Here is a 26426-nt window from a genome sequence, read left to right on the forward strand (position 1 = left end):
TCGCTCTTCTTCTTCTTGACGGGAGCTATAGCCTTGATGGTCTCCGCTGCAACCGCATCTCTATAGAGCTTGTCAACACATATGACTGCATCCCTCTTGTCAGAGTTGATGGAAATGACCCACATGGGCCCTGGCATCTTCAACGTGTTGTAGGCATAATGAGATGTTGCCATGAACTTGGCCAATGCCGACCAACAAGGATTCCATTAAACGGCAATGGGATCTTGACAACATCAAACACTATCTTCTCTGTTCGGTAGTTCAGTTCCCCGCCAAACGTCACCGGCAGCATAATCTTTCCCTTGGGTTGGCTCCTTCTAGGGTAGTTTTCTTGAGCTCCTCCTCAGGGATCTGCAGCCTCTCGATCACCTCAGGAGAGATCAAGTTCAAGCCAGCCCCACCGTCAATTAGGATTTTCGTGACCTTGATGTTGCGTATTGTCGGTGAAACCAACAACGGCAAACGCCCGACCGCAGTCGTGCGATCAGGCTCTCTCCCGTTGAGTGCTGAGGAGCGGGTCAGACAGACCCTCTCTTGTCGAGCGCCAAAGAGCGGCGCGACCTAGGTAGGCAAGGATCGAGCAGCGGCCACGTGCTTCCTGGAGGCGATGACCGGCGACAGAGCGGTCGACTGAGCGACGACGCGAGGGTAGGGAAGGAAGATAGTGACATGTAGGAAGGGGAGGGTGTGAGTGCGGACACGAAGTCTAGGGTTTGAAGAGGAAATCAAGAGAGTGAGAGGGAATTGAACGGGCCAAGGCATCTGCTAGGTTTTCTATCGTGAGAGTCGTTGCCTTTTATATGCATGTACATGAAATCCCAATTATAACCCTAGCCAGATTACCAAATTGCACACTACTGCCACTTGTAAAAATATCAGACGACCCAGGTCGATTTCACGAAATAGTCGACAGCTTACATCCCCTCTGCCCTATATCCGACGACCATGATCGGGAGGCAAAATAGATCTAACGGCCCATATGCTCCGCCGAATGTGAGAGCCTCGTTTTTACTCAGCTCAGGTGACTATGGAATGGGATGATATCTCCAACTGTACTGTAGCCCAGTGCATTCCCGGTGAGGAGAGTCGGGTGCAAATGCTTTTAGGGGGTGTTTGCTTCCAGGGACTTTTTGGTGTAGGGACTAGAAAAGTTCCTAGCAAACCAAACAGGGTGGGACTTTTTTGGGACTTTTTGCTAAAAATCCTTAGAAGCACCTTTTTAAAAATCTTTTTCAAAAAATCCCAGGACTAGAAAAAGTCCTAGGAGTAGAGAAACAAACACCACCTTAGACTGAAGCAAAGGACACCGAAATAAGCTCCTCATGCTCTTCACCCCGCCACCTCTTGTTTCTCTGGCGTCTCGAGTCTCCCCCCGCCGCCAAGCACCACCACCGCCGCCGCCGCTGCCGTCGACCTTCCAGTCCCGGTCCTCTCCACTTGCCCCCAACTACCGATAAGCATTTCCCTTGCCAAAAATCTCTCAAATGAGGACACGGAGCATGGCGTCCAAACCCGAACCAGTCCCCTCCACCCACGGGACGGCGGCTCCTGCCCCACCGCCGGCCTCCGTGAGTGCCCCCACCCACGGGACGGCGGTTCCTGCCCCACCGCCGGCCTCCGTGAGTGCCCCCACCCAAGGGACGGCGGCTCCTGCCCCAGCGCCGGCCTCCGTGAGTGCCTCCACCCACCGGACGGCGGCTCCTGCCCCACCGCCGGCCTCCGTGAGTGCCCCCACTCGCTGTGCCACCGTGCAGAGATGCGTACGCTCGCACTTCCCCTCTTCCTTTCACTTCGCTTCCGTCCTGCTAAGCACTGGGCCTGACGTCTTCCCCTGCTTCTTTTCCTCTTTCCGTTAGGTTGCGCTCCTTGACTGGTGGCCGGTGAGGGGTCAAGGCGGCAAGATCCGTGTTGCCGGGTACATCGACAACGTCGAGAAGTGAGGCATTTCCCCCCTATCTTTCCCCCTCTCCCCCGCCTGTTTTTTGGGAGGTTGCTTCCCTCGCTGTAATTTGGTTGCTATTGCGGTGCTAGGCATGTACTTCCTCCGTAAAGAAATATAAGAGCGTTTAGATCACTTTACAGAGGGAGTAGGTGGATGCTTACCCAAAAATTGTACTTACATCTCATTCTGTTTGGATTTTCTATGCCCAAGATCTATTGCTGCATCCTGCAAATTTGGGCGTGAGTGTACAGTTTGTTTTCAGTCAACAGCTATGCTTTTGCTAAAAGAAATAGACGTTCTTTTTAAAACCAACAAAGTTTAAGTATGAACAATACGATGCACTATGTGTATTTTTTAAAAAAAATTCTCTATGATCTGAGTCGGCATAAATTCGTACTGATACTGTAAACTGGTTCCACCATGAGTAGACTGAAGAAAAGGTATATACATCATAAACCTTGTTGGCGCCATCTCCAACTTGATCTTTACCATAAGTAGTTCTTAAAGGTTTGTTTTGGAGATTATGCTGATTTCTGAAACCGACACATGTAAAAAAAGACGGGAGTACATGGTGGAAAATAGTTGATGGGAAATATAAGATTCTCAAGTACCTGGTTTAAGCAGCTCATTTGCCTATTAAAAATAAACACCTTAGCACTGATGTAACTCCATTAAATTGTGCTGATGATCTGTTACATAGTGTTACATCAATGGGAAGATAAACTGTGAACATGATTATGTTTTTTTAGAACATCGCTTCTCATTGTTTTGTGTTAAAATTTCATATTTCTAGTGCAGACAAAACCATAAACCTTGATTGTATTTCTGATCGTGGGTCAAAACATCACTTTAACTTATATGCTGGTTTATGTGACTGTATCTCCATGGATAGGAAATTTTGCCTTGTATTATTTGCTGTATGCACCAGAACTGGTAGCATTCAAAATTTCTACAGTGTTACACCATCTGTTAGCTTGTTAACGAGCAGTTTTTCTCGACACCTCATAACATTAACATACTCATTTTGCTAACAGCAATCGAGCAGGTCGAGTATTCAGTTCTGGTTCCATTACGATGCGGCATGCTGATGGTACTCTTGAGACTGCAGATCACAAAATTGTATTAACCAGGGGTCCATTAAATATCGAACAGATGCATTGGAATGGATTTTCTCGTGAGGTTTGTTTTCTTTCTTCATACATCAGTTTGTTCTAGATTTTTTGTTACCAAAATGATTGTTCCTAGTTTTTCATACTTCAATAGTTCCCCTTGTCCGTCTTGTTTATCCCTGTGAATTTCATTTTTGGATGGTACCTTAACATATGGTCAAGCTTTAATCGTCTAACCACATTAAATTTATGCAGGTTACGGAACAGTTCAGGCTTGGTTTTCCTATTCAATGGGAGAAATATGCTAATTCTAACATAAAACAGGCGAATGAACACACACTATCTCCAGCAAAATCAACTGAATATTGTGTAGAGAAGTTCTTGCGCAGCAGCTTTGCCAATTCAATGGAACATACTTTGACAGACTTTGATTTCAGAACATCTAAAGAGTCTACTGGTAATACAGATGGACCTGGGCTTCCAAACTATGTAAAACCAAGAATTCAGGAACCTTCTGGCACTAGTGGTGGTTATGATAACTCAGTGAGCAACATGGCTTCATCTGAGGGATTATGTAATGATAGGATGGGTACGCCTGATGAATCTTTTGAAGATCCTGGACCTGGAGAAACATGTAATGGTCAAGCATCTAGAGCAGATAATTCACATGAAGATATACAGACAGATGCAAGTGGGCAGAGAATTGTTACTCACTCCGTGGACTCTGCTTTAGTTAATAATGATATAGATAAAATAGTAGAAGAATGTGGACCTTCCAAGTTGGGCAACAGCTCAGTGTGTCCTGGAACAGAGCATGTGTTAGAAGTACTAAACCAAGGGGTGAGTCCAGAGCATGGAAGTCTTCAGTGTTCAAGAAGACTACGGAGCGGCAAAGTGTACGGAATGTCTAATGGTGCTTCATTGAAGAGGGGGTACTCCAAGAGGAAGACAATGCAGCACGAAACATTGAGTATGAAGGTGATACCAACTGAAGAGACAACACCCCCTGCCGGTCCGACTTGTCACAAAAAGGTAGGTTGAATTTCGCACCTTGGAAGAAAACACAATGAGAAACAGTTAACTTAATAATGAAAATCAATTACGACAGGGTTCCAGTTTTGACCCCATGATACATGCTACATTCTGGGATTAATTCTCTTCTAAACAAACCATCATGTAGCATTCTAATCATATTATGTTACAGTAACCATACATTGTTTCTAGATATGAAATGTTCTGTCATATTTCACCTTTGCTCCTGATGATTACAATGCTGCCACACTATAGTTGAGTGGCAAGCCAGCTGTAGAACTCTGAACATTTTTACTAATAACCTCTAACTATCATATGATGATTTGATAGTGATAGTCGTGTAACTATGCCCCTTTTTTCTTTGATGTTCTCTAGCAATCATGTGTTGTTCAAGATCTTTTTTTGTATGTACCTTTGCTAAATTGTGTGAACTTGTAACTATGTAGGGTGGCTCAGTTGCTCAAGTCACTGCTTTGGATAAGCTTCAATCACATGATTCGGGTCGTAAAGGTTACTTAATAATTTGCATTAATTTCATCAACTTTTTATCTCCCAGCTATTACTTGGTAGCAGTGACATCACAAAGGCTTGCTACTAGTTATTAGCAATCACCGATGCGCAATGCATGCTTTACCCAATATATATAGCACGAAAGTGAAGCCACCTCCGAATTTTAGAAAGCAAGTCTTAAAACAATGTCATAGTTGAGTGTTAATGCTTTTGTATGGTAAAAACATCAAGTTTTGCAAAACCTCCTTAACTCCCTATATGCACTTCATACTTTGTTGTCTCAGGTAATGAATGTCGTTAAAAAATCATGCTTCAGTCCAGATAAGTGGGTATCGACCTTTTTGTACCCTAAACCAAAAATGTTATATCCACTGCCCTGGTACTATGTAAACATAGTGATTGCGAAACTGAAGTAGCCAAATAACGATAGTCTGTTTGTTGAACAAATGTAATCCGTCTTCAAAGTTCAAGCTCAAGCCATCTAAAACTTGGTTATACAACTTCTAATGATGATTAGTACCATACCAAATAGATGTAAACTGAGAAAAAACCCCTAAGATAATAACCTTATATGGGAGGACAGTATGCTTGGCTAATCACAAATCCATCAAGGTACAAATTGTGTTCTCCTTGTCTTAGCAGACATTGTTCGTCAAAAGAAAATCTGTACTACCAACCATGATTAGTGCCACAAATTCCTGAACCACTGAATTAGAGATACATATTCGATTTGAATTAAGGATGAATGGTCCAGATCGTATGGATCCCATGACCTTGTGTTTTAGATAGTAGTATAGATTCGATTTTAGCCAAATGCTTTTCTTTTAGAACTGGTAAGCAGTTCCTGCGAAACATGTGTTCAATTCAATTTCTTTACCGCACGTAAACACTAGTTTGGTGACATTTTATTACCAAGGGCTGCTTGCATTTACTGCAACAAATATTGAAAGCTTGTGGTGCGTTTCCAATGACCGTTCATGTTGTATAACTGTTCACAGGACGTGGAAGACCTAGAAAGAAGGCGAGGAGGTAACATTCGGCACGGTGCGGTGAAAACCGGAGCAACATTTTGTGCTCAAATCCGGATATGGATATCTCATCAAACATAGCACAACTCTTGCATATGTGCTCAAATCAGTTGTGTGTTGTGTGACGGGTTAGAGTTCTGCTAATGTTGTAGGATGAGGAACATGCTACTGTTGTGCTGTTGTGCACTGGGCTGGCACATCAGTTCTTTTGCAGGCCAACTATCCATATATATGTATGTATGTCTCTATATCTGGAGGCTAAGTACAACTCTTGCATGTAGTACTGTAACTAGGAAGAAGGGACGCTTGTGATGGTATTTGTTTCAAACCAATCTGCATGTCCTGATCTGTTAGACACGCTCTACATGTTTAGCGATAATTTTATAGGTATGGTCCTGATGCTTATTTATCTTTCTGGGATTTCATCATCTACACAAATTAAGTAACAGAAAACCTGTTAGACCCACCCCACGTAAGGTAATTGAAGCAGTTTGACTCGATTTGAAGTGAAAAGGTCTTTTGTTTCTGTAGATTTGTCCCCCAAAAAATCATTTTTAAAAAATATGGCTGTCCCGATTTTTTAAAATATGGTCGTCCCTAATTCTGAGTTTACCTGAACACTCAAGTATGGTCCGTATCGGCGGAATCAAGATTATGCAAATCTATCTGTAGAAAATCATACAAAAAGCCTCACACGATGCAACTGAGCCGGAGCGTCATCGCTTGGCATAGAGTGATGAATTTCTGAGCTCTTGGTGCATGAGTCTCGATTTAACTACGAAAGTGGCATCGCTTGACATAGCGTGATAAACTCTTGAGCTCTTAGTGTTGAAATATAGTGCCCATCTTTCTCTATCAATTCGGACTTTTGGATGAGTTGATTGTAGCATGAATTCAATATACTTAGTACATGAGTCGCTCATTCAGTGATGATATATATCAGTGAAAACGTTCGTTCACTGAAAACTGAAAACTCTCTTCGTGCGCCACTGGATCGAGGACCTACGGTACAGAAAAAAGGTGGAAACTAACCACGCACTTAATCCTAGTTTTGCAGCTAACCCCCTGCATTTACGTCCTTTCTTGGTAACAATTCACCCCCAAAAAAGGGAGAACAAATCATGCTCTGTACAGCCGCCATGGAGTCTAGTCGTGCGTCGATCGCCATATGCCCTAGCCCTCCGACGGTCGCCCCGTCCAACAGCGCTAGCACTCAGCCGGCCGTGATCCCCTGCCCTCCTCCGGCCTCGCCCATGAGCCCCCGCCCTCCACCGGTCTCGGTCGTGTTTCCCTGCCCTCCGTCGGCCACGGCCATGAGCCATTGCTCTAGGCCCATCGTGACTCGCTCTTTGGAGGAGGCATCACTGCCGCTCGTAATAACCAACGGTGTTGCCGATCCTCTGTCCCTTGCTATGCACCTGCCTCCTGGTAGTAGTAGTACACAGGCGAGCAACGCATTTATTTGTTGATTGTTTTTCTTCCTCTAATGATACAAACTGATCACGGGAACGCCCTGGTTGTTTTTCTTAGCTTGGTGGTGATATGGATTTGCAAACCCATAATTGCAATGAGGCAGACCGCCATGATATTGAAATACATCCTCCTCCGATCAATCAGGATAGCTTTGGTACAGCAAAAAAGAGAGCTATGGACGTCCCAGTCTGTGTGAGTATCATTATCACCATAACTTGGTTCAAATTTTGCTAGCAATTACTAACTTGTATGACTAATGGGTGTTGTAATGGTTTCTGAGATACACCAAGTAGTGGATGATAGAATTAGGTTGGCTGAACACTCTCCTGAAGAATTGGAAGCATTAAGAAACATTCTAGTTGACATGAAAGAAATGTGTTTGAAAGGGTTGTTGCCAATCATCCTAGTAGACAAGACGAGTTTGAGGCATATATTGGTTGTACTATGCCTAATCAAGTCGAAATTCATCCACCAACTGATGTCCATACAAAAGGGAGATGCAAAAGAATTAAGGGGCACTTAGACAAGGGTAGGCATGAAAACAAGGATGGAGAAGAGAAGCAAAATAAGGATGGAGAGGGGAAGAAAAATGTTGGTGGACAAAAAAAGAAAGTGCCTAGAACGTGCAAGAGGTGTAAGCAAGTTGGCTTCCATACCCATAACAACAACTAAGAAAACTATTGGTACTTTTCATACCCATAAAATTTACTTATTTTTAAAAATGTATATTCACACATAAAACTGATCTTGTCGTGGAATTGTCACGTCAGATGTCCTAGTGTGAGGACTTAGTCGTGGAGCCATCGCAACGAGATTAGCTTAAAGGGGTTAAACCAGACAAAGGACACGAGGAGTTTATACTGGTTCGGCACCTTGCGGTGAAGGTAAAAGCCTACGATCCAGTTGTGGTGGAATTGATGGGGTTTCGATGACCAGGGAGCGAATCCGCTTTGCCTGGCTCTCGAGTTGTTGTTTCTTGTCCTTGAACCGCCGCCGGGTCGTCCCTTTAAATACATAGGTTGACGCCCGACGGTTTACAGAATCCCGGCCGGCTCATACACGTGTCCGGCTCGGTTTCTACCCTTTCCTACCTTACAACACAAGTTACACAGTATATGGCGGTTTATGTCTACGCGCCCTAACCCGCCTTTGGGCCCTCGACCTTTAAATCTCTATAGTAAAGCGCCATACTCCTTGTCTTCATGGGCTTCAATATGGATAACTCATTACGGGTATAACCCGGCCCCACCTGGGCGGTTTATACTCAGCAGTTATATCCCCAACATTAGGCCCCAGATTGATTTGAACCTGTTCATGTCAATCTTCAACACTTAGGAAAATTCCTTCTTCAACACCTTCGCATAAACCTTGTAATCCGCCATGACGTCATCTTCCAAGATTATAGTAAATCGCCATGACGTCACCTGCTTATTAAAAACCCATACATACCTCCCCTTTATTAACGAGCCTCCGAAAATCAAGGCAACAGCTCTATCACATATCCATTTTTTGGGCTCCTCGATTCTCGTGCCTGCCGCTTATCCCTTCGCCTTATAAATAAAGCCGAGGGTCATTTTTACCTTTCCCCATCATGCCTCTTTACTTCTTCTTCCTCCTCACGTCGACCTAGCGTTCAAGCTCAGCTGCCGCCGCCAAGTTTTCGTCCTCGACCTCAACTCCGGCTGTTGCATCACCCTGAGCTTACCAGAGAATCGCGGTGCCTCTCCGCTGCTCCCGTGACACCGGTAAGTCTTCTTTCCTTCGACCCTAGATCTTTCATTAGGGTTTCCGTATCCATCGGTATTCATCGGTGTTCGTCTTTATTCATTTCTGTGGAGCAGTTCTTGATTTAGACCTTGATATTTATCCTGTGTAGAGATAGCCATGATTCTTCCTTTCCACTAGTGCATCTCATTTAAGTAGAAAACCCCATCTGGATCCTTCAACTGTTCCAATGCCAGAACATTTAACCCTGAATATTTTTCGATTTTCTGACATACGGTAGATCCAGATTTGTAATGTCAATTTGTGAACCCTGTTTTTTCATCACTTAGTTATTTTAGATCTGTACCTCCATACCAATGAAGGCGGTTTAACTTTTAGAAAATTATAACCTGCCAGGTACCATTAGCCGTCTCTTAAACCGCCGATTCGTCATTTCTATTACCCTGCCAATGTCAGAATCCGGTTTAATATGTATATATGCCTCAATGTCTTCTCCCTATGACCTTGCAACGCATTATACTTGTCAGTCATGAATCTTAAACCGGCATTGATCTTTTTCCAGCTTTTCAATGAAATGGCCAAACAATTTTATGCTTGCAACTGGGTCCCTTCCTGGGTTACGGAAGAGCAGCTGAACGGGTGTGTTGCAACAGGCGCTTTAGCGAGTAAAGAAATCATCCACTGGAGGGTCCCCGGTCCAGAAAATCCTCCTGAGCCCAAGGATGGAGAGGTGATTGTGTTTGTTGATCATCTGAGTCGAGGGTTTAGCCCTCCCGGATCAAAATTCTTCCGTGACGTGCTTCCTAGCTTTCAAATCCTCCCTCAAGATATTGGACCGAACTTCGTGTCCAATATTTGCAAATTTCAAGTATTTTGCGAGGCTTATCTGCAAGAAGAACCTACTGTTGAGTTATTCAGAGACTTCTTTTACTTAAACCGCCGTACTGAATTTTTGGATGGGCCCAACATTGAACTTGGCGGAGTTTCAATTCAGAAAGGAAAGATGTCAACTTCCCTCATGCCAAGCATCATAGCCACCCAAAAGACTGGAATCACACTTGGTTTTATTGTCAAAACACAGCTCCAGCTGACAAAAATCCTCTGCAGGGTTATCGTGCTCATCGGCTTACCAATACACATCCAGTTCCCCAATGACTCACTGCAAAGGAACGAGCTAAGTATGCACCACAGCTTTCAAAGCTCTGAGCCTTTATGGCGAATGGTTTAACCGACATTGACTTTGTCCGTTGTTGGGTCTCTTGGAGTATCTTGCCCTTAAGTCGTCGCACCGGTTTAATGTGCGAGTACACATGAAATGCCAAAGATCCTCAGCGGCATATTGATATTCAGCTAACTGGCGAGGAGATTATTGAATCTGTCAAGAAGATGCTGAATGAACCGGTATCTGAGTGCAGCAAGACAGGGCTCAGTCCTTTCTGTGTTTCCAATAAACCGCCAACTGTAAGAATTGCATCATTCTTGTCTTAATCCGACCCCTCTTAAATATTTATTTATAACTTGTTGTCCATCTTTGCAGGGTGATGATACATTCTGGAAGAGGAAGCCGCATGATAAACCGACGAAGCCGCAGGATAAACCGGCGAAAACACCTCGCACTAAGACCAATGTTATGAAGAAACCTGCGAAGAAGAAAACCGACGAGTCCCCTGACCTGCCCAATGATGAAGAGCTTGATGATCCGGAGTCAGAGGTAGAACTTGATTCTTTTGGTTCTTTTTTCATACACCTCATTGACAATGATCATTATCAGAATGATGCAGAGGCTAGCTGTGCTGGTGATGTAGAGGCTCTTTCTTCCAACTCAGATCCTGTGCCAACACCAAAAACCCGTAAAGCAGTCCGGAAAGTAAGATTTTCACACCCTCTAGCTTATTCGGATCCGCACTTTCTTTTGAAGACACAACAGCATGAAGCTCACCGCACAACCCGGCATAGCGGCCAAGTGGTTACTTCCTCCGGTTTACCAAACTCTCCGGTTCGTAAACGCCGCCAAGAGGTCTCTTGTACTTCTGATACACCTTGTCCCAGGGCGGGTTATTTCCGATATCCTCTTAATCCGTCTAACTCGAATTACCAGGGGACCTCCCATTCATCTTTTGGCGAATCAACAGGGACGAAGCTTCCGACCCTTAAAATGGTTCCTGGGTGAGTAAATTTTGATAATCCGTCATACCTTAGTATTTTTGATCCTTGCACTATTCTGATGCATACTTATTATTTTCCAGGGCCAAAGCCAGAGCCAGCAAGAAGGCCAAAGTGAACAAACCGGCTGAAGACCCCAATCAGGATGAAACGGAAAAAACTCCTGAATCGTCACATCCAGATGTTGACAATATTCCTGATGGCTCGTCGTTGCCGGATCAAACAACTGAAGCTGAGCACATGGATGTTGATACATCAGCTCATGCTGATGATCCGCCAAGCCCGGCTAAAGGTGCTGATGACGATGTTGTTGTTACTGGCATTGGTTACACCTCTCCTGACAATCCTATCGCTTTATCAAAGCATAGTGCTAAGGAAGGACTTTCTGCTATGGACAAGGGAAAGTGGAAAACAGATTTATCAAGCTATGCCCACCTCAACGCCCAAGACATTCATTCTGGATTCCTAAACCGCCTGTACACAAGCCGCGACTATGAAGCCGGTTTAGTGGGCTTGATGAAGGAGCAGTATGAGGTAAATATCACTCACTCTGCATAAGTTGTCTTTCCTTATGACTGGCTTAGACTATCAATTCCAGTAGCCCCCAAGGGCCGGTTCATAATATTAATGTGAACTGGGACTTGTAGCAGAACAATATTTAATTTTGCTTGCGTAGCCCCTAGGGACCACTTTATACCTTTAGGATGAACCGGTACCTTTCTGTCATGAAGCTTCCAAAATTCTTGATAATCATCTTTGTAATCCGATTGAGGAGGAAAAAACCATAACCTTGATTTGAGCAAATATGCATTAGCCCCCAAGTGCCAAGTGTATAACTTGTTATGTGCTTGGGACTTAAAATGACAGTTGATAAAAAGCAATATGCATTAACCCCCAAGTGCCAAGTGTATAACTTGTTATGTGCCTGGGACTTCAAATATGCACTTCCAACTTATTAAATGCCTCTTCCAGGCTGATCTGAGCAAAAAGGAATCTCAACTCACCGACCTTCAAGAAAATATCAAGTCCCAGCAAGCAGAAACTTCCAAGGCTAAAGAAGAGCGGACCAGCGCTTTAACAGCCATGGAACAACTGAAGGACAACTTTAAAAGCGAACGGGTACGATGGGATGCTGAAAAAACAACTCTGCTAAAGTGGGCGGAGGACGCTGAGGCAACCCTTAATCTGGTAGTAGAAGAACTGACTGGCTTGAAACGGCAAATTAATGCTATGACCACTGCTGTCTTCGGTAAATATCCTCTTCATAAGCTTTAAATAAGCAACATCCATGAAAATACCGGTTTACTAATATTTTGACCATTGCAGGTAGCCGCATTACTCATCTTGGCTCAGATATGCGCAAAAAACTGAAGGCTGCTTATACACTGATAGAGCAATTGTATACCGGCGTTCAACGGGTCATCTGCACAGCTTCACGTAATAAACCGCCCCCAACTTTAATCAAGGAAACATTGGAAAAATTACCTATGATGCCTACTCGGCTTGAGAAATTAAAGAAATCAGCTGCTAGGGCTGGTGCTCTCACTGCATTGACTCGGGCCAAGGAATAGATATCTGACCTTGGTCCGGAAGATATTGGAAACGGCTATCCAGGCCAAAAAGAGGACGAGTCAGATTTTGATAATGACGACCTCAGGGCCCTGGCGAGGGAAATGCATCCACTGGCAAGCAAACTGGCTGAAGACACTGATTTGTCATTTTACCAGATGATTTATGATGCCAATAACAAACAGGTTAACGCACCAACTTATTGTAACACCCCGAGGATCATGCTACACTAAACCACCATGATGATGCTAAGCTACTGTGAATTTCAATGATAATCATGTTGGGATAATATCTCATTTCAAATTCCTCTCTGAAAACAATTCAAAGTCACAATGCAAAATGAGTTTGCTCGAAACTTGCTAGAAAAATGTCCGTCATTTGACAAATATTCCATAACATTTATTTGTTAAGGAACACAACATCCCTCTTGTGCAAAGATGAGCTTTGGCAATTATAACCACATCATTTAAGCATTTTTTTAAATGCTATCCTCTTTATGAAAAATTCAAATGAACTCCAAAATTGCACAAACTTTTTGTGACACTGCAGAATATTTCATAGTATTTTTGTGGCCAAGCTCCACTTTTATGCAAGGTCATTTGGTGGCTTGAATTATTGCAAAACTGTTGCTGTAAAATAAAACAGGAACAGAAAATACAAAGTCTTTTAAAAGGAAAATAAAAGAGACCCCCCCTCGCGCTAGGCCTCAGCCCAGCTGGCCATCCAGCCAGGCCGGCCCAACCCTGCACTCCCTCGGTCGCCTTTCTTCGCCACTGCTCACACGACCGGGCGCCTGCGACCGAGCAGTCCCTGTCGGACCAGCTCGTCGACGTCACCGCGGAGGCGATAAGGATGCCGCCCCCTTGCGGCGCCTCGGTCCCCTCCCCCACTTGCCCCCTCGCTCCCCACTCCGTCCTCCACTCTCCCTCTCCCCAGATCCCTTTCTCCCCTGCGCCCACCCGACGCGGCCGCTGCTACCGCCTCGCCGTGACCATGGCCGACGACCTCCCCGAGCCAAGCGAAGACGTCGAGGAGCATCGTCGGCATCTCCTGCGTCTACTACGGCCAGCAGCGCGAGCTGGGAGGCGTTGCTGCCCCGGATCCTCGTCTTCTTCTTCCTTCGACAGCCGCCGCTTCTCCGTTAATTCCGGCTACCTCGCGCCCTCCTCGAGCCCGCTGCCCTCCCCTACAGGCGCCCAGTGAGCTCCGCCTTCCTCTCCCTCTCTTCCCGTGCTCTTCCCCGCGCCGTAGCTAGCTCGCCCGCAAGCCGAGCTCCGCCGTCCGCCATTACCGTCGTAGGGCTCGCTACCGAGCTCCTCCGCTCGAGCTAGTAGCTCTGACGAGCTCCTGGAGCACCATAGACCTCGCCTAGCCCTTTACTTCGCTCGCACGCGCTCTGTAGCGCCGATCCCGAACTCCGTCTGAACGCGCCGCCCGCCGCCGTCGATGTAGCGCTCCACTCCGGCCGAGTTAGCCCACGGGACCGCCGTAGATCGATGCGGCGTCGGACGCCCGATCGAACGCACTAGGCCACACCCCCTCTCGCGCCCTGCGCGCGAATTCCGGCTAACTCCGGCGCGGATCCGCCACGGATGGCCTCGCCGGCGTTGCTCCGGCGCTGGCGCTGACCTGGCACCGGCAGGGCCCGCCTCTGGGTCGCTGCCTGTGGGCCCCCTGGACCCAGTTGACCACGTTGACTGTGGTCAACTATGCTGACTGGGCACTCGGTGCCACTGACGTGCGGGTCCCACTTCTTAATCCTCTAATTAAAACATTTTAATAATTAAAACTAATTAGTTTAGTTAATTGGACACTGACAGGTGGGCCCAGTAGTTTTACTAACTAAATTTAGATTAGTTTGAGCTCTGTTTAACCCACTGTCTATGACAGGGGGGTCCCCATATCAGTTTGACCAGTCAACCGGACAGTTGACTGCTGAAGTCACTCATACGTCATGCTGACATCATATTCCTTTTCTGTTAATTTAAATAATTTCCGAATATTAATAAAACTTTAAAAATTCATAGAAAATAAACCGTAACTCGGATGAAAATGTTTTCTATATGTAAGTTGCTCAGAAAAATCCAACGAATCCGAATACGTGGTCCGTTCATCTGTCACATGCCCCTAGCATGCTGAACATGGAACTTTCCCCCTCTTTTCCTTTGTCCGGAATCCACCTAACGTCGGGAATTCACCCTCGGATGTTTCCCCCCTTCGTCTGCAACGTGTAGTACCGCGTTAGAGCATGCTTAGCGCTACGTATCGTCATGTCATGCTTAGTGTTACCTCTGTTTGCTATGTATTTACTGTTTCTTCCCCCTCTTCTCTCCGGTAGACCCCGAGGCCACTGATGCCCCGGTGATCGACTACGTCGTCGACAACGACCCCTCCTTGCCAGAGCAACCAGGCAAGCCCCCCCTTTGATCATCCCGATATCGCCCATTCCATTCTCTCATGCTTGCATTAGATTTTACTACTGTTATTGTTTGCTCCTATTCTGATGCATAGCCTGCTTTTGTATCTACTGTTGTACCTTACCTGCTTATCCTAAACTGCTTAGTATAGGTTGGTTAGTGATCCATCAGTGACCCCCACCTTGTCCTTGTTGCCCCTGCTTCATCATTGAAGACCCGATCAACGGGATCGAAGACCAGGCCCCGACACCGCACATCACTTTCCCCTTAGTTGCTCGACTCTGCTGGGTTACTATCAAGTGCCGAGGGTGAGACCTCTACAGCACTTCTGATGTTAACCCTGTAGTGTAGCTATTCGGTCGTGGTCATCGAGGGTGATTCCGCCTTAACCACTTTCGATATGACTCTGTCGTGCAACCCCTCAAGTGTGAACCTCGGGGGTGATTCCTCTTATGTTCACCTTCTTGATTACATCGAGTGGAATTCACCAGGGGTGATTCCTCGGGTTTTCCCCTTGATGTTTGGACACACAGTTACTATGGTTACTATGTTACACTGAACCATGTTACTAAAGACGGGTCGACCCTGAGGGGTGCCCGCGTGAGCATAATTGCGAGTGATGTGGAGACGGGTTGACCTGGAAGGTGCCCGAGAGATAATTACGAGGCGTGGCCGGGCATTCCTAGCCCTTGCCGCAAGTCCTCGAGATGGGGCAACGGGGTCACATCTTTCGTGAGTCTCTGCTTGTTACCGCGCGTTCCTAATCCACTACGATTTGGATATTTGATCCGAGGGGCCTATGGCCTGATAGCACTAACCATCACGTGGCCATAGTATGGGCGTTCTGCGTCGTATACATCAGCCGAAGCTTATTAGACGTCAGCGACTGAGCGGCGCGCGCCGGGTTGGACTGGTAAGCACCTACCTTTTTAAGGAGGTAGCTAGGTCTGCTCACCGGCCGCGTTCGCAACGTGCAGGAGTTCCCGGGGAGATGGCCCATGACCCCTGGGGGCATAGGTTTAGTCCGGCGTGCTGGCCTCTCTATTAAGCCTAGGTCGGGTTGCGGCGTATTGTTTGGCCGAGGCCGGGCATGACCCAGGAAAGTGTGTCCGGCCGGAGTTAAGAGAGCGTGGTGGGTAAGTTGGTGCACCCCTGCAGGGAAGAAAACATCTATCGATAGCCTGTCCTACGGTAACGGACACTTGGAGTTGTATCCCGATCGATACAACTAGAATAGGATACTTGTGATGAGAATTGGATGGTGATGAGTAATGGATTGTGATGGTAATTGGATAGTATGGCTCTGGGATTTCTTTCTCGCAGGGAGTCGAGAAAGGATCTCTGGCCGAGGTTGATAACACTACTACTACTTTACTTTATGCTACTCTACTCCCTCCTGTTTGCTGCAAGATGATGGTTTCCAGAAGATGCTAGTCTTCGATAGGACTAGGCCTTCTCTCTATTCTGGCATTTCTGCAGTCCAGTCCACATATACAACCTTTCTTTGATAATGTTGCATATGTAGTGTAGATCCTTGCTTGCGAGTACTTTGGATGAGTACTCACGGTTGCTTTGCTACCCCTTTCCCCCCTTCTTTCTTCTTTCTGGTTGTTGCAACCATCTCGGATGGTGGAGTCCAGGAGCCAGATGCCACCTTTGACGACTGCTACTACACCGATGGTGTCTACTACCACGTGACGGAGACCGCCGATGACCAGGAGTAGTTAGGGGGCTCCCAGGCAGGAGGCCTTGCCTTTTCGATCGTAGATGCTTTTGTGCTAGCCTTCTTAAGGCAAACTTGTCTAACTCATGCCTGTACTCAGATATTGTTGCTTCCGCTGACTCTTGTGTATTCGAGCTTATGTATCCGAGCCCTCGAGGCCCCTGGCTTGTATTATAAAGCTTGTTTTATTTTAACTTGTGTCTAGAGTTGTGTTGTGATATCTTCCCGTGAGTCCTTGATCTTGATCGTACACATTTGCGTGTATGATTAGTGTACGATTGAATCGAGGGCGTCACACTGATGATGTGCAAAATCTTATCCCGCCAATCCGTAAACATACCTACGCCCCTGATGTTGAACCGTCCACCCTTATAAGTGATGAAGCTGTCTTCCAAGCCTTAACTGGGATTGACTAGGCAACCATTGACTTCCAGCCACTGGGTGGAGAGGAGGAGGATGAACCGACGCAGGATGATCCACAACCTTCAAGTCAACCTGGTGAAGAATCATGATCCGGAGGCCGGTTTAGCTTCTGCACGCTGCAATCCGTGTGATAAACAATTATCCTTTTGGGGCATCAAAGCGCCTTGTAATAGGCTAGTTTAAACACACGGTCTGTTATGCCATCGTGCATATTCACTTTACATAATACTGTTAATCCGTCATGATTATGCTATGTCTGTAGTATGGTCCTTAGCAGATTTATTCAATCCTATTTCTGCATGCAACAAGTTTAAAGTGTCCTGGCGGTTTATCGTCGGACGGGTCATAACACCCAACATAAAACCAGGGTTTCATAACCAAGGCTGTACTTTTAAGAAAATATGAAATATATCATACCTGTGACATTGAATCACATCGTTGATTTACCAAGTTATTGTAGTAAGGGTGATAACCCAAATTTTGAGTACTGATAACTCCCCCCATGTTTGCTGGTTTATAATGTAACCATGCCGGTTGTAATAAACACCGGATTATCCATATATCATACTGACGACTTGTAGTCGAAGCTAGACCGGGTCAACAAACACCGGATTATAACTGATCGTGCACTGACAACTTATAGTTGAAAGTCAAGCCAGGTCAATTGACACCGGTCATCTTGTAATTTTGTACTTGGCAACTCAAAAACCAGACTGGGTCAGTAAACACCGGTTTGAACATAAAACTCATCAAAATAAACTGCTAAAAGAAAGATTTGAGAAGAAAACATGCAAAAAGGCGAGGCTTTTCATGGGCTGCCAGGCCACTGAGTTAAACCATTTTACAAAGCCTTATAAGATGGACCTCACATTAACCAATCGTCATTTTAACTATGACAAGTTCAGGATCTTTATAAGATTGACTTGTCAATCGTTCGACGGGTCTTACCAGGATTACCTGGGCGGAGTGACTTACTTAAAAAGGCAGGATAACCCGGGGTTTTAGGTGAATACACATAGCTTCCAAGCCTGGCTTTTATAGCCTATTACAAGGTTATAGACTCTTTGTTCTTGTAGAAGCAAAGAGCCCCCGAGCAATATTTTGAGTTGTGCTCAGTGGGCGCCTATGTTTGAGTTGTGCTTTGCAACAAACTCCCTTTGTCTCCTTATGATTTTGGGTATGAAGCCCCTGATATGTCCATTTTGCATCATGCTTTTATATTGATATTTATTGCATTATGGGCTGTTATTACACGTTATGTCACAATACTTATGGCTATTCTCTCTTATTTTACAAGGTTTATCATGAAGAGGGAGAATGCCGACAGCTGGGATTCTGGCTGGAAAAGGAGCAAATATTGGAAACCTATTCTGCACAGCTCCAAAAGTCCTAAACTCCACGAAAGTCATTTTTGGAATTAATAATAATTATTGAGCAAAGAAAGTACCAGAGGGGGCCCACACCTCGGCCACGAGGGTGGGGGCGCCCCCTACTGGGCGTGCCCCTGTCTCATGGGCCCCATGTTGGCCCTCCGGTGCCCATCTTCTGCTATATGAAGTCTCTTACCCTGGAAAAAATCATAAGCAAGCTTACGGGACGAACCTCCGCCGCCACGAGGCGGAACCTTGGCGGAACCAATCTAGGGCTCTGACAGAGCTGTTCTGTCAGGGAAACTTCCCTCCGGGAGGGGGAAATCATCACCATCATCATCACCAACGATCCTCTCTTCGGGAGGGGGTCAATCTCCACAACATCTTCACCATCACCATCTCCTCTCAAAACCCTTGTTTATCTCTTGTATCCAATCTTGTATCAAAACCACAAATTGGTACCTATGGGTTGCCAGTAGTGTTGATTACTCCTTGTAGTTGATGCTAATTGGTTTACTTGGTGGAAGATCATATGTTTAGATCCTTAATGCATATTAATACTCCTATGATCATGAACATGAATATGCTTTGTGAGTAGTTACGTTTGTTCCTGATGACATGGGTGAAGTCTTGCTATTAGTAGTCATGTGAATTTGGTATTCGTTCGATATTTTGATGAGATGTATGTTGTCTCTCCTCTAGTGGTGTTATGTGAACGTCGACTACATGACACTTCACCATTATTTGGGCCTAGAGGAAGGCATTGGGAAGTAATAAGTAGATGATGGGTTGCTAGAGTGACAGAAGCTTAAACCCTAGTTTATAAGTTGCTTCGTAAGGGGCTGATTTGGATCCATATGTTTCATGCTATGGTTAGGTTTACCTTAATACTTCTTTTGTAGTTGTGGATGCTTGCAATAGGGGTTAATCATAAGTGGGATGCTTGTCCAAGAAAGGGCAGTACCCAAGCACCGGTCCACCCACATATCAAATTGTCAAAGTACCGAACGCGAATCATACGAGCGTGATGAAAACTAGCTTGACAATAATTCTCATGTGTCCTCGGGAGCGCTTTTCTTATTATAAGAAATTGTCTAGGCTTGTACTTTGCTACAAAAAGGATTGGGCCACCTTGTTGCACCTTATTTACTTTTATTACTTGTTACTCATTACAAATTATCTTATCACAAAACTGTCTGTTACCTAAAATTTCAGTGCTTGCAGAGAATACCTTACTGAAAACCGCTTGTCATTTCCTTCTGCTCCTCGTTGGGTTCGACACTCTTACTTATCGAAAGGACTATGATAGATCCCTATACTTGTGGGTCATCAAGATTCTTTTCTGGCGCCGTTGCCGGGGAGTAAAGCGCCTTTGGTGAGTGGAACTTGGTAAGGAAACATTTATATAGTGTGCTGAAATTTTCTGTCACTTGTTGCTATGGAAACTAATGCTTTGAGGGGCTTGTTCGGGGCATCTTCGCCCCAACCAGTAGAGCAAAGAGTTGCTCTTCAACCTACTGATCCTACTAAAAATGTTTACTTTGAGATTGCTTCGGGTATGATAGAGAAACTGCTAGCTAATCCCTTTGCAGGAGATGGAACATTGCATCCCGATTTACACCTTATCTATGTGGATGAAATTTGAGGACTATTTAAGCTTACAAGTATTCCTGATGATGTTGTTAAGAGGAAGGTCTTCCCTTTATCTTTGAAGGGAGACACATTGACATGGTATAGGCTATGTGATGATATGGGATCTTGAAACTATAAACGATTGAAGTTGGAATTTCACCAGAAGTTCTATCCTATGCATCTTGTTCATCGTTCTCGTAATTACATATATAATTTCTGGCCTCGCGAAGGATAAAGCATCGCTCAAGGTTGGGGGAGGCTTAAGTCAATGTTATATTCATGCCCCAGTAATGAGCTCTCAAGAGAAATGATTATTCAAAAATTTTATGCTCGACTTTCTCTCAATGATCGCACCATGCTTGATACCTCCTGTGCTGGTTCTTATATGCTGAAGACTACTGAATTCAAGTGGGATTTACTGGAAAGAATTAAGCGCAACTCTGAAGATTGGGGTTCCGACGATGGTAAGGAGTCAGGTATGACACCTAAGTTTGATTGTGTTAAATCTTTTATGGATACCGATGCTTTTCGTGGATTTAGCTCTAAATATGGATTTGACTCTGAGATAGTAGCTTCTTTCTGTGAATCTTTTGTTGATCTCCCTAAGGAGAAGTGGTTTAAATATAATCGTCCCACTGAAGTAAAAGTAGTTGCACCTATTACAGTTGAAGAAAAGATTATCACTTATAATGATCCTATTGTTCCTACTACTTATGTTGAGAAACCACTTTTCCTGTTAGGATAAAGGATCATGCTAAAGCTTCAACTGTGGTTTGTAAGAGTAATACTAGAACATATACACTTCCTGAGCAAATTAAAGTTGAACCTAGTATTTCTATGGTTAAAGATCTCTTGGATGGTAATATAGATGGGCATGTTATTTACTTCTGTGAACAGGCTACTAATATTGCTAGACCAGATGCTAAGATACATAGACCTATTGTAGGCATGCCTGTTATTTCTGTTAAAATAGGAGATCATTATTATCGTGGCTTATGTGATATGGGTGCTAGTGCTAGTTCAATACCTCATTCCTTATATGAAGAAATTATGCATGATATCGCACCCGCTGAAATAGAAGGTATTGATGTTACTATAAGCTTGCCAATAGATATAATATTTCACCAGTTGGGATTGTTAGAGATGTTGAAGTCTTGTGTGGGAAAGTTAAATATCCTGCTGATTTTCTTGTTCTTGGTTCCCCACAAGATGACTTTTGTCCCATTATATTTGGCAGACCCTTCTCGAATACTGTTAATGCTAGGATTGATTGCAAAAAAGATTTTGTTACAATTGGCTTAGGGGATATGTCTCATGAGTTTAATTTTGCTAAGTTTCATAGACAACCCCGCGATAAAGAATTGCCTAGTAAGGATGAAATTATTGGTCTTGCTTCTATTGCCGTACCTCCTACTGACCCGTTAGAAAAATATTTGCTAGACCATGAAAATGATATGCTTATGAATGAAAGAAGGGAAATAGATGAAGTATTCCTTCAACAGGGTCCTATTTTGAAACACAACTTACCTGTTGAAATCCTAGGGGACCCCCCCTGCACCCAAGGGTAATCCCGTGTATGAGCTCAAACCATTACCTGATAATCTTAAATATGCTTATCTTGATGAAAAGAAGATATATCCTGTTATTATTAGTGCCAAACTTTCAGAGCAAGAAGAGGAAAGATTATTGAAAACTCTGAAGAAGCACCGTGCTGCTATTGGATATACTCTGGATGATCTTAAGGGCAGTAGTCCCACTCTATGCCAACATAAAATTAAATTGGATGAAGGCTCCAAACCAGTTAGAGATCCTCAACGATAGTTAAATCCTAAGATGAAAGAAGTGGTAAGAAAGGAGATACTAAAGCTCCTTGAGGAAGGTATAATTTATCCCGTTGCTGATAGTGATTGGGTAAGTCATGTCCATTGCGTCCCTAAGAAGGGAGGTATTACTGTAGTTCCTAATGATAAAGATGAATTGATTTTGCAAAGAATTATTACAGCTTATAGGATGGTAATTGATTTCCGTAAATTAAATAAAACTACTAAGAAAGATCATTACCCTTTACCTTTAATTGATCAAATGCTAGAAAGACTATCCAAACATACACATTTCTGCTTTCTAGATGGTTATTCTGGTTTCTCTCAAATACCTGTGTCAGCAGAGGATCAATCAAAAACTACTTTTACTTGCCCTTTTGGTACTTTTGCTTATAGACATATGCCTTTTGGTTTATGTAATGCACCTGCTACCTTTCAAAGATGCACGATGGCTATATTCTCTGAATTTTGTGAAAAGATTTGTGAGGTATTCATGGATAATTTCTCCGTTTATGGATCCTCTTTTGATGATTGCTTGAGCAACCTTGATCAAGTTTTGCAGAGATGTGAAGACACTAGTCTCGTCTTGAATTGGGAAAAGTGCCACTTTATGGTTAATGAAGGCATTGTCTTGGGGCATAAAATTTCTAAAAGAGGTATTGAAGTTGATAACACTAAAGTTGATGCTATTGAAAAGATGCCGTGTCCCAAGGACATTAAAGGTATAAGAAGTTTCCTTGGTCATGCCAGTTTTTATAGGAGGTTCATTAAGGACTTTTCTAAAATCTCTAGGCCTCTGACTAATTTATTGCAAATAGATATTCCTTTTGTCTTCGATGATGATTGTGTAGAAGCATTTGAAATACTTAAGAAAGCTTTGATCACTACACCTATTGTTCAGCCACCTGATTGGAATTTACCCTTTGAAATTATGTGTGATGCTAGTGATTATGCTGTAGGTGCTGTTCTAGGGCAAAGAGTTGATAAGAAATTAAATGTTATCCAGTATGCTAGTAAAACTCTTGATACTGCCCAGAGAAATTATGCTACTATTGAAAAAGAATTCTTAGAAGTTGTATTTGCTTGTGATAAGTTCAGACCTTATATTGTTGATTCTAAAGTTACTATTCACACTGATCATGCTGCTATTAAATATCTTATGGAAAAGAAAGATGCTAAACCTAGACTTATTAGATGGGTTCTCTTGCTCCAAAAATTTGTTTTGCATATTATTGATAGAAAGGGAGCTGAGAACCCCGTTGCAGATAACTTGTCTAGGTTAGAGAATGTTCTTGATGACCCACTACCTATTGATGATAGCTTTCCTGATGAACAATTAGCGGTCTTTAATGCTTCTCGTACTGCTCCATGGTATGCTAATTATGCTAATTACATTGTTGCTAAATTTATACCACCTAGTTTCACATACCAGCAAAAGAAAAATTTCTTTTATGATTTAAGACATTACTTCTGGGATGACCCACACCTTTATAAACAAGGAGTAGATGGTGTTATTAGACGTTGTGTACCTGAGCATGAACATGAACATATCCTACGCAAGTGTCACTCTGAACCATATGGAGGACACCACGCTGGAGATAGAACTGCACATAAGGTATTGCAATCCGGTTTTTATTGGCCTAATCTCTTCAAAGATGCTCGTAAGTTTGTCTTGTCTTGTGATGAATGTCAAAGAATTGGTAATATTAGTAGACGTCAAGAAATGCCTATGAATTACTCTCTTGTTATTGAACCATTTGATGTTTGGGGCTTTGATTATATGGGACCTTTTCCTGCCTCTAATGGATACACACGTATCTTAGTTGTTGTTGATTACGTTACTAAGTGGGTAGAAGCTATTCCAACTAGTAGTGCTATTCATAACACCTCTATTAAGATGCTTAAAGAAGTTATTTTTCCAAGGTTTGGAGTCCCTAGATATCTCATGACTGATGGTGGTTCACATTTTATTCATGGTGCCTTTCGTAAAATGCTTGCTAAGTATGATGTTAATCATAGAATTGCATCTCCTTATCACCCACAGTCTAGTGGTCAAGTAGAACTGAGCAATAGGGAGCTCAAATCAATTTTGCAAAAGATTATTAATAGATCTAGAAAGAATTGGTCCAAGAAACTTGATGATGCATTATGGGCCTATAGAACTGCATATAAAAATCCTATGGGTATGTCTCCGTATAAGATGGTTTATATAAAAGCATGTCACTTACCTCTCGAACTTGAACATAAAGCATATTGGGCTATTAAAGAGCTCAACTATGATTTCAAACTTGTCGGTGAGAAGAGCTTATTTGATATTAGCTCACTTGATGAATGGAGAACCCAAGCATATGAGAATGCCAAGCTGTTCAAAGAAAAAGTTAAAAGATGGCATGACAAAAGAATACAAAAGCATGAGTTTAACATAGGTGATTATGTGTTGCTATTCAACTCTCATTTAAGATTTTTTGCAGGAAAACTTCTCTCTAAGTGGGAAGGTTCTTACGTTATCGAGGAGGTCTATCGTTCCGGTGCCATAAAAATCAACAACCTCGAAGGCACAAATCCGAAGGTGGTGAACGGTCAAAGAATCAAACATTATATCTCAGGTAATCCTATCAATGTTGAAACTAATATTGTTGAAACCGTAACCCTGGAGGAATACATAAGGGACACTTTACAGAACGTTTCAAACTCCGAAAAGGAATAGGTATGTGGTACGGTAAGTAAACCGACTCCAAAATAATTCTAATGGCATTTTTTCTCCGTTTTGAAATATTTAAGAATTTTGGAAAGAAAGAAGTAATCCGGGAAGGACACGAGGCCTCCACGAGGGTGGAGGGCGCGGCCACCCTTAATGGGCGCACCCCCGTGTCTCGTGGGCACCTCGTGTGCCTCCCGGACTCCGTTTTCTTACACGTTACTTCTTTTGGTCGGTAAAAATTCATTATATAATCTCCCGAAGGTTTTGACCACCGTATCATGCAAAAATCTTCTGACTTTGTTTCGAGTTGTTTCTGCCGCAAATTAGAGCAATATGTCATCCCAGGATTCGGAAGGAGAAAGCTATGTGGCTCATTACCTTGCAGATCCTAAGGTCTATGGGGACTGGGATCATTGTGGCTGGACCAGTGTGGAAGAAGAAGACTACGAGCCTAAGGAAAAGGAGGAGACGAGCTCAGACGAAGATGAATCCCGTTGCCTCAACCTAGGGACATGCATGTGGAGTTTAAAAAGTCAAGCCTTCCTGACAGAGCAAAGAAACCAAAGATCTAGTTTATCCCTTTCCGTCTCTTGCAGGAAAACAAACAGGGACTATGCAAAAGGATATTAAGCCTTGAGAGGGAGATCGTTGATCTAAGGGAGCAAAATTCCATCCTCAAGCGTAAATTAAGGAAGAAGCCCACATCATCAACAACTCCATCATCATCACCTCCGAGGACATAATCACATGGGTATGGACATTCCCCTTGGCAACTGCCAAGCTTGGGGGAGGTGCCCCGGTATCGTATCACCATCACACTCCTATCTTTACCATTTTTCTTAGTTCGATCCTTTTAGTAATATCTTGATCTAGTAGAATAAAGCTTTGGTATGAATTAGTTTTGAGTTTTGCTTTGTGATCCCTCTATGTAATCGAGTCCGTGAGCTATATAATAAAGATTAGTGTTGAGTCAAGGGCTTTGCTATCTTGCTATGATCTTGAGAAAGTAGAAAGAATAAAAAGAATAAAAGAGTTCATATTGATCTTATGGATAGTAATGACTTCATATATAAAGAGTATGAGGCTTAAAAGTTGTTGAGAGTTAACAAACATAGTTTTGGTCATTGTTGCAATTAATAGGAAGTAATAAAGAAAGAGAGGTTCTCACATATAAATATACTATCTTGGACATCTTTTATAATTGTGAGCACTCATTAAGTATGACATGCTAACGAGTTGATGTTGGACAAGGAAGACAACGTAATGGTTTATGTTTTCTCACATCTCAGTTAAAGTATATTGTCATGGATCATTCAAACATGTTGATCTTGCCTTTCCCCCTCATGCTAGCCAAATTCCTTGCACCAAGTAGAGATACTACTTGTGCTTCCAAATATCCTTAAACCCAGTTTTGCCATGAGAGTCCACCATACCTACCTATGGATTGAGTAAGATCCTTCAAGTAAGTTGTCATGTTGCAAGCAATAAAAATTGCTCTCTAAATATGTATGACTTATTAGTGCGGAGAAAATAACCTTTATACGATTGTGTGATATGGAAGTAATAGAAGCGACGGACTGCATAATAAAGGTTCATATCACAAGTGGCAATATAAAGTGGCATTATTTTGCATTAAGATTTTGTGCATCCAACCCTAAAAGCTCATGACAACCTCTGATTCCCTCAGCGAAGGGCCTATCTTTACTTTATGTCTTTACTTTATGAAAGAGTCAAGGTGATCTTCACCTTTCCCTTTTTCATTTTATCCTTTGGCAAGCACCTAGTGTTG

The 26426-nt window shown here is 43.5% G+C and overlaps 1 protein-coding gene across 2 annotated transcripts; it reads left to right on the forward strand.

Moving 5' to 3' along the window:
• The first annotated feature begins 1302 nt into the window (after positions 1-1302).
• On the forward strand, positions 1303-5974 carry LOC119364024. 2 transcript variants are annotated; one of them, XM_037629422.1, is made up of 6 exons: positions 1303-1760; positions 1857-1936; positions 2977-3121; positions 3307-4083; positions 4530-4593; positions 5592-5974. In XM_037629422.1, the coding sequence occupies exons 1-6, from the start codon at positions 1485-1487 to the stop codon at positions 5624-5626; spliced, it is 1377 nt and encodes a 458-aa protein (XP_037485319.1). In that variant the 5' UTR covers positions 1303-1484; the 3' UTR covers positions 5627-5974. The 2 variants fall into 2 exon arrangements, with proteins under 2 accessions (XP_037485319.1, XP_037485321.1); XM_037629424.1 differs by having other exon boundaries at positions 4530-4584.
• The last annotated feature ends 20452 nt before the right edge of the window (positions 5975-26426 follow it).

The sequence above is a fragment of the Triticum dicoccoides genome, chromosome 2B, assembly GCF_002162155.2.
Source record: "Triticum dicoccoides isolate Atlit2015 ecotype Zavitan chromosome 2B, WEW_v2.0, whole genome shotgun sequence".
In the NCBI taxonomy this organism is placed as follows: Eukaryota; Viridiplantae; Streptophyta; class Magnoliopsida; order Poales; family Poaceae; genus Triticum; species Triticum dicoccoides.

Coding starts and splice junctions, on each gene's coding strand:
- LOC119364024 (XM_037629422.1), top strand. CDS start 1,485: ATGAGGACACGGAGCATGGCGTCCAAACCCGAACCAGTCCCCTCCACC. Junction 3,122..3,306: donor GGAATGGATTTTCTCGTGAG/GTTTGTTTTCTT, acceptor AAATTTATGCAG/GTTACGGAACAGTTCAGGCT. Junction 4,084..4,529: donor GTCCGACTTGTCACAAAAAG/GTAGGTTGAATT, acceptor GTAACTATGTAG/GGTGGCTCAGTTGCTCAAGT.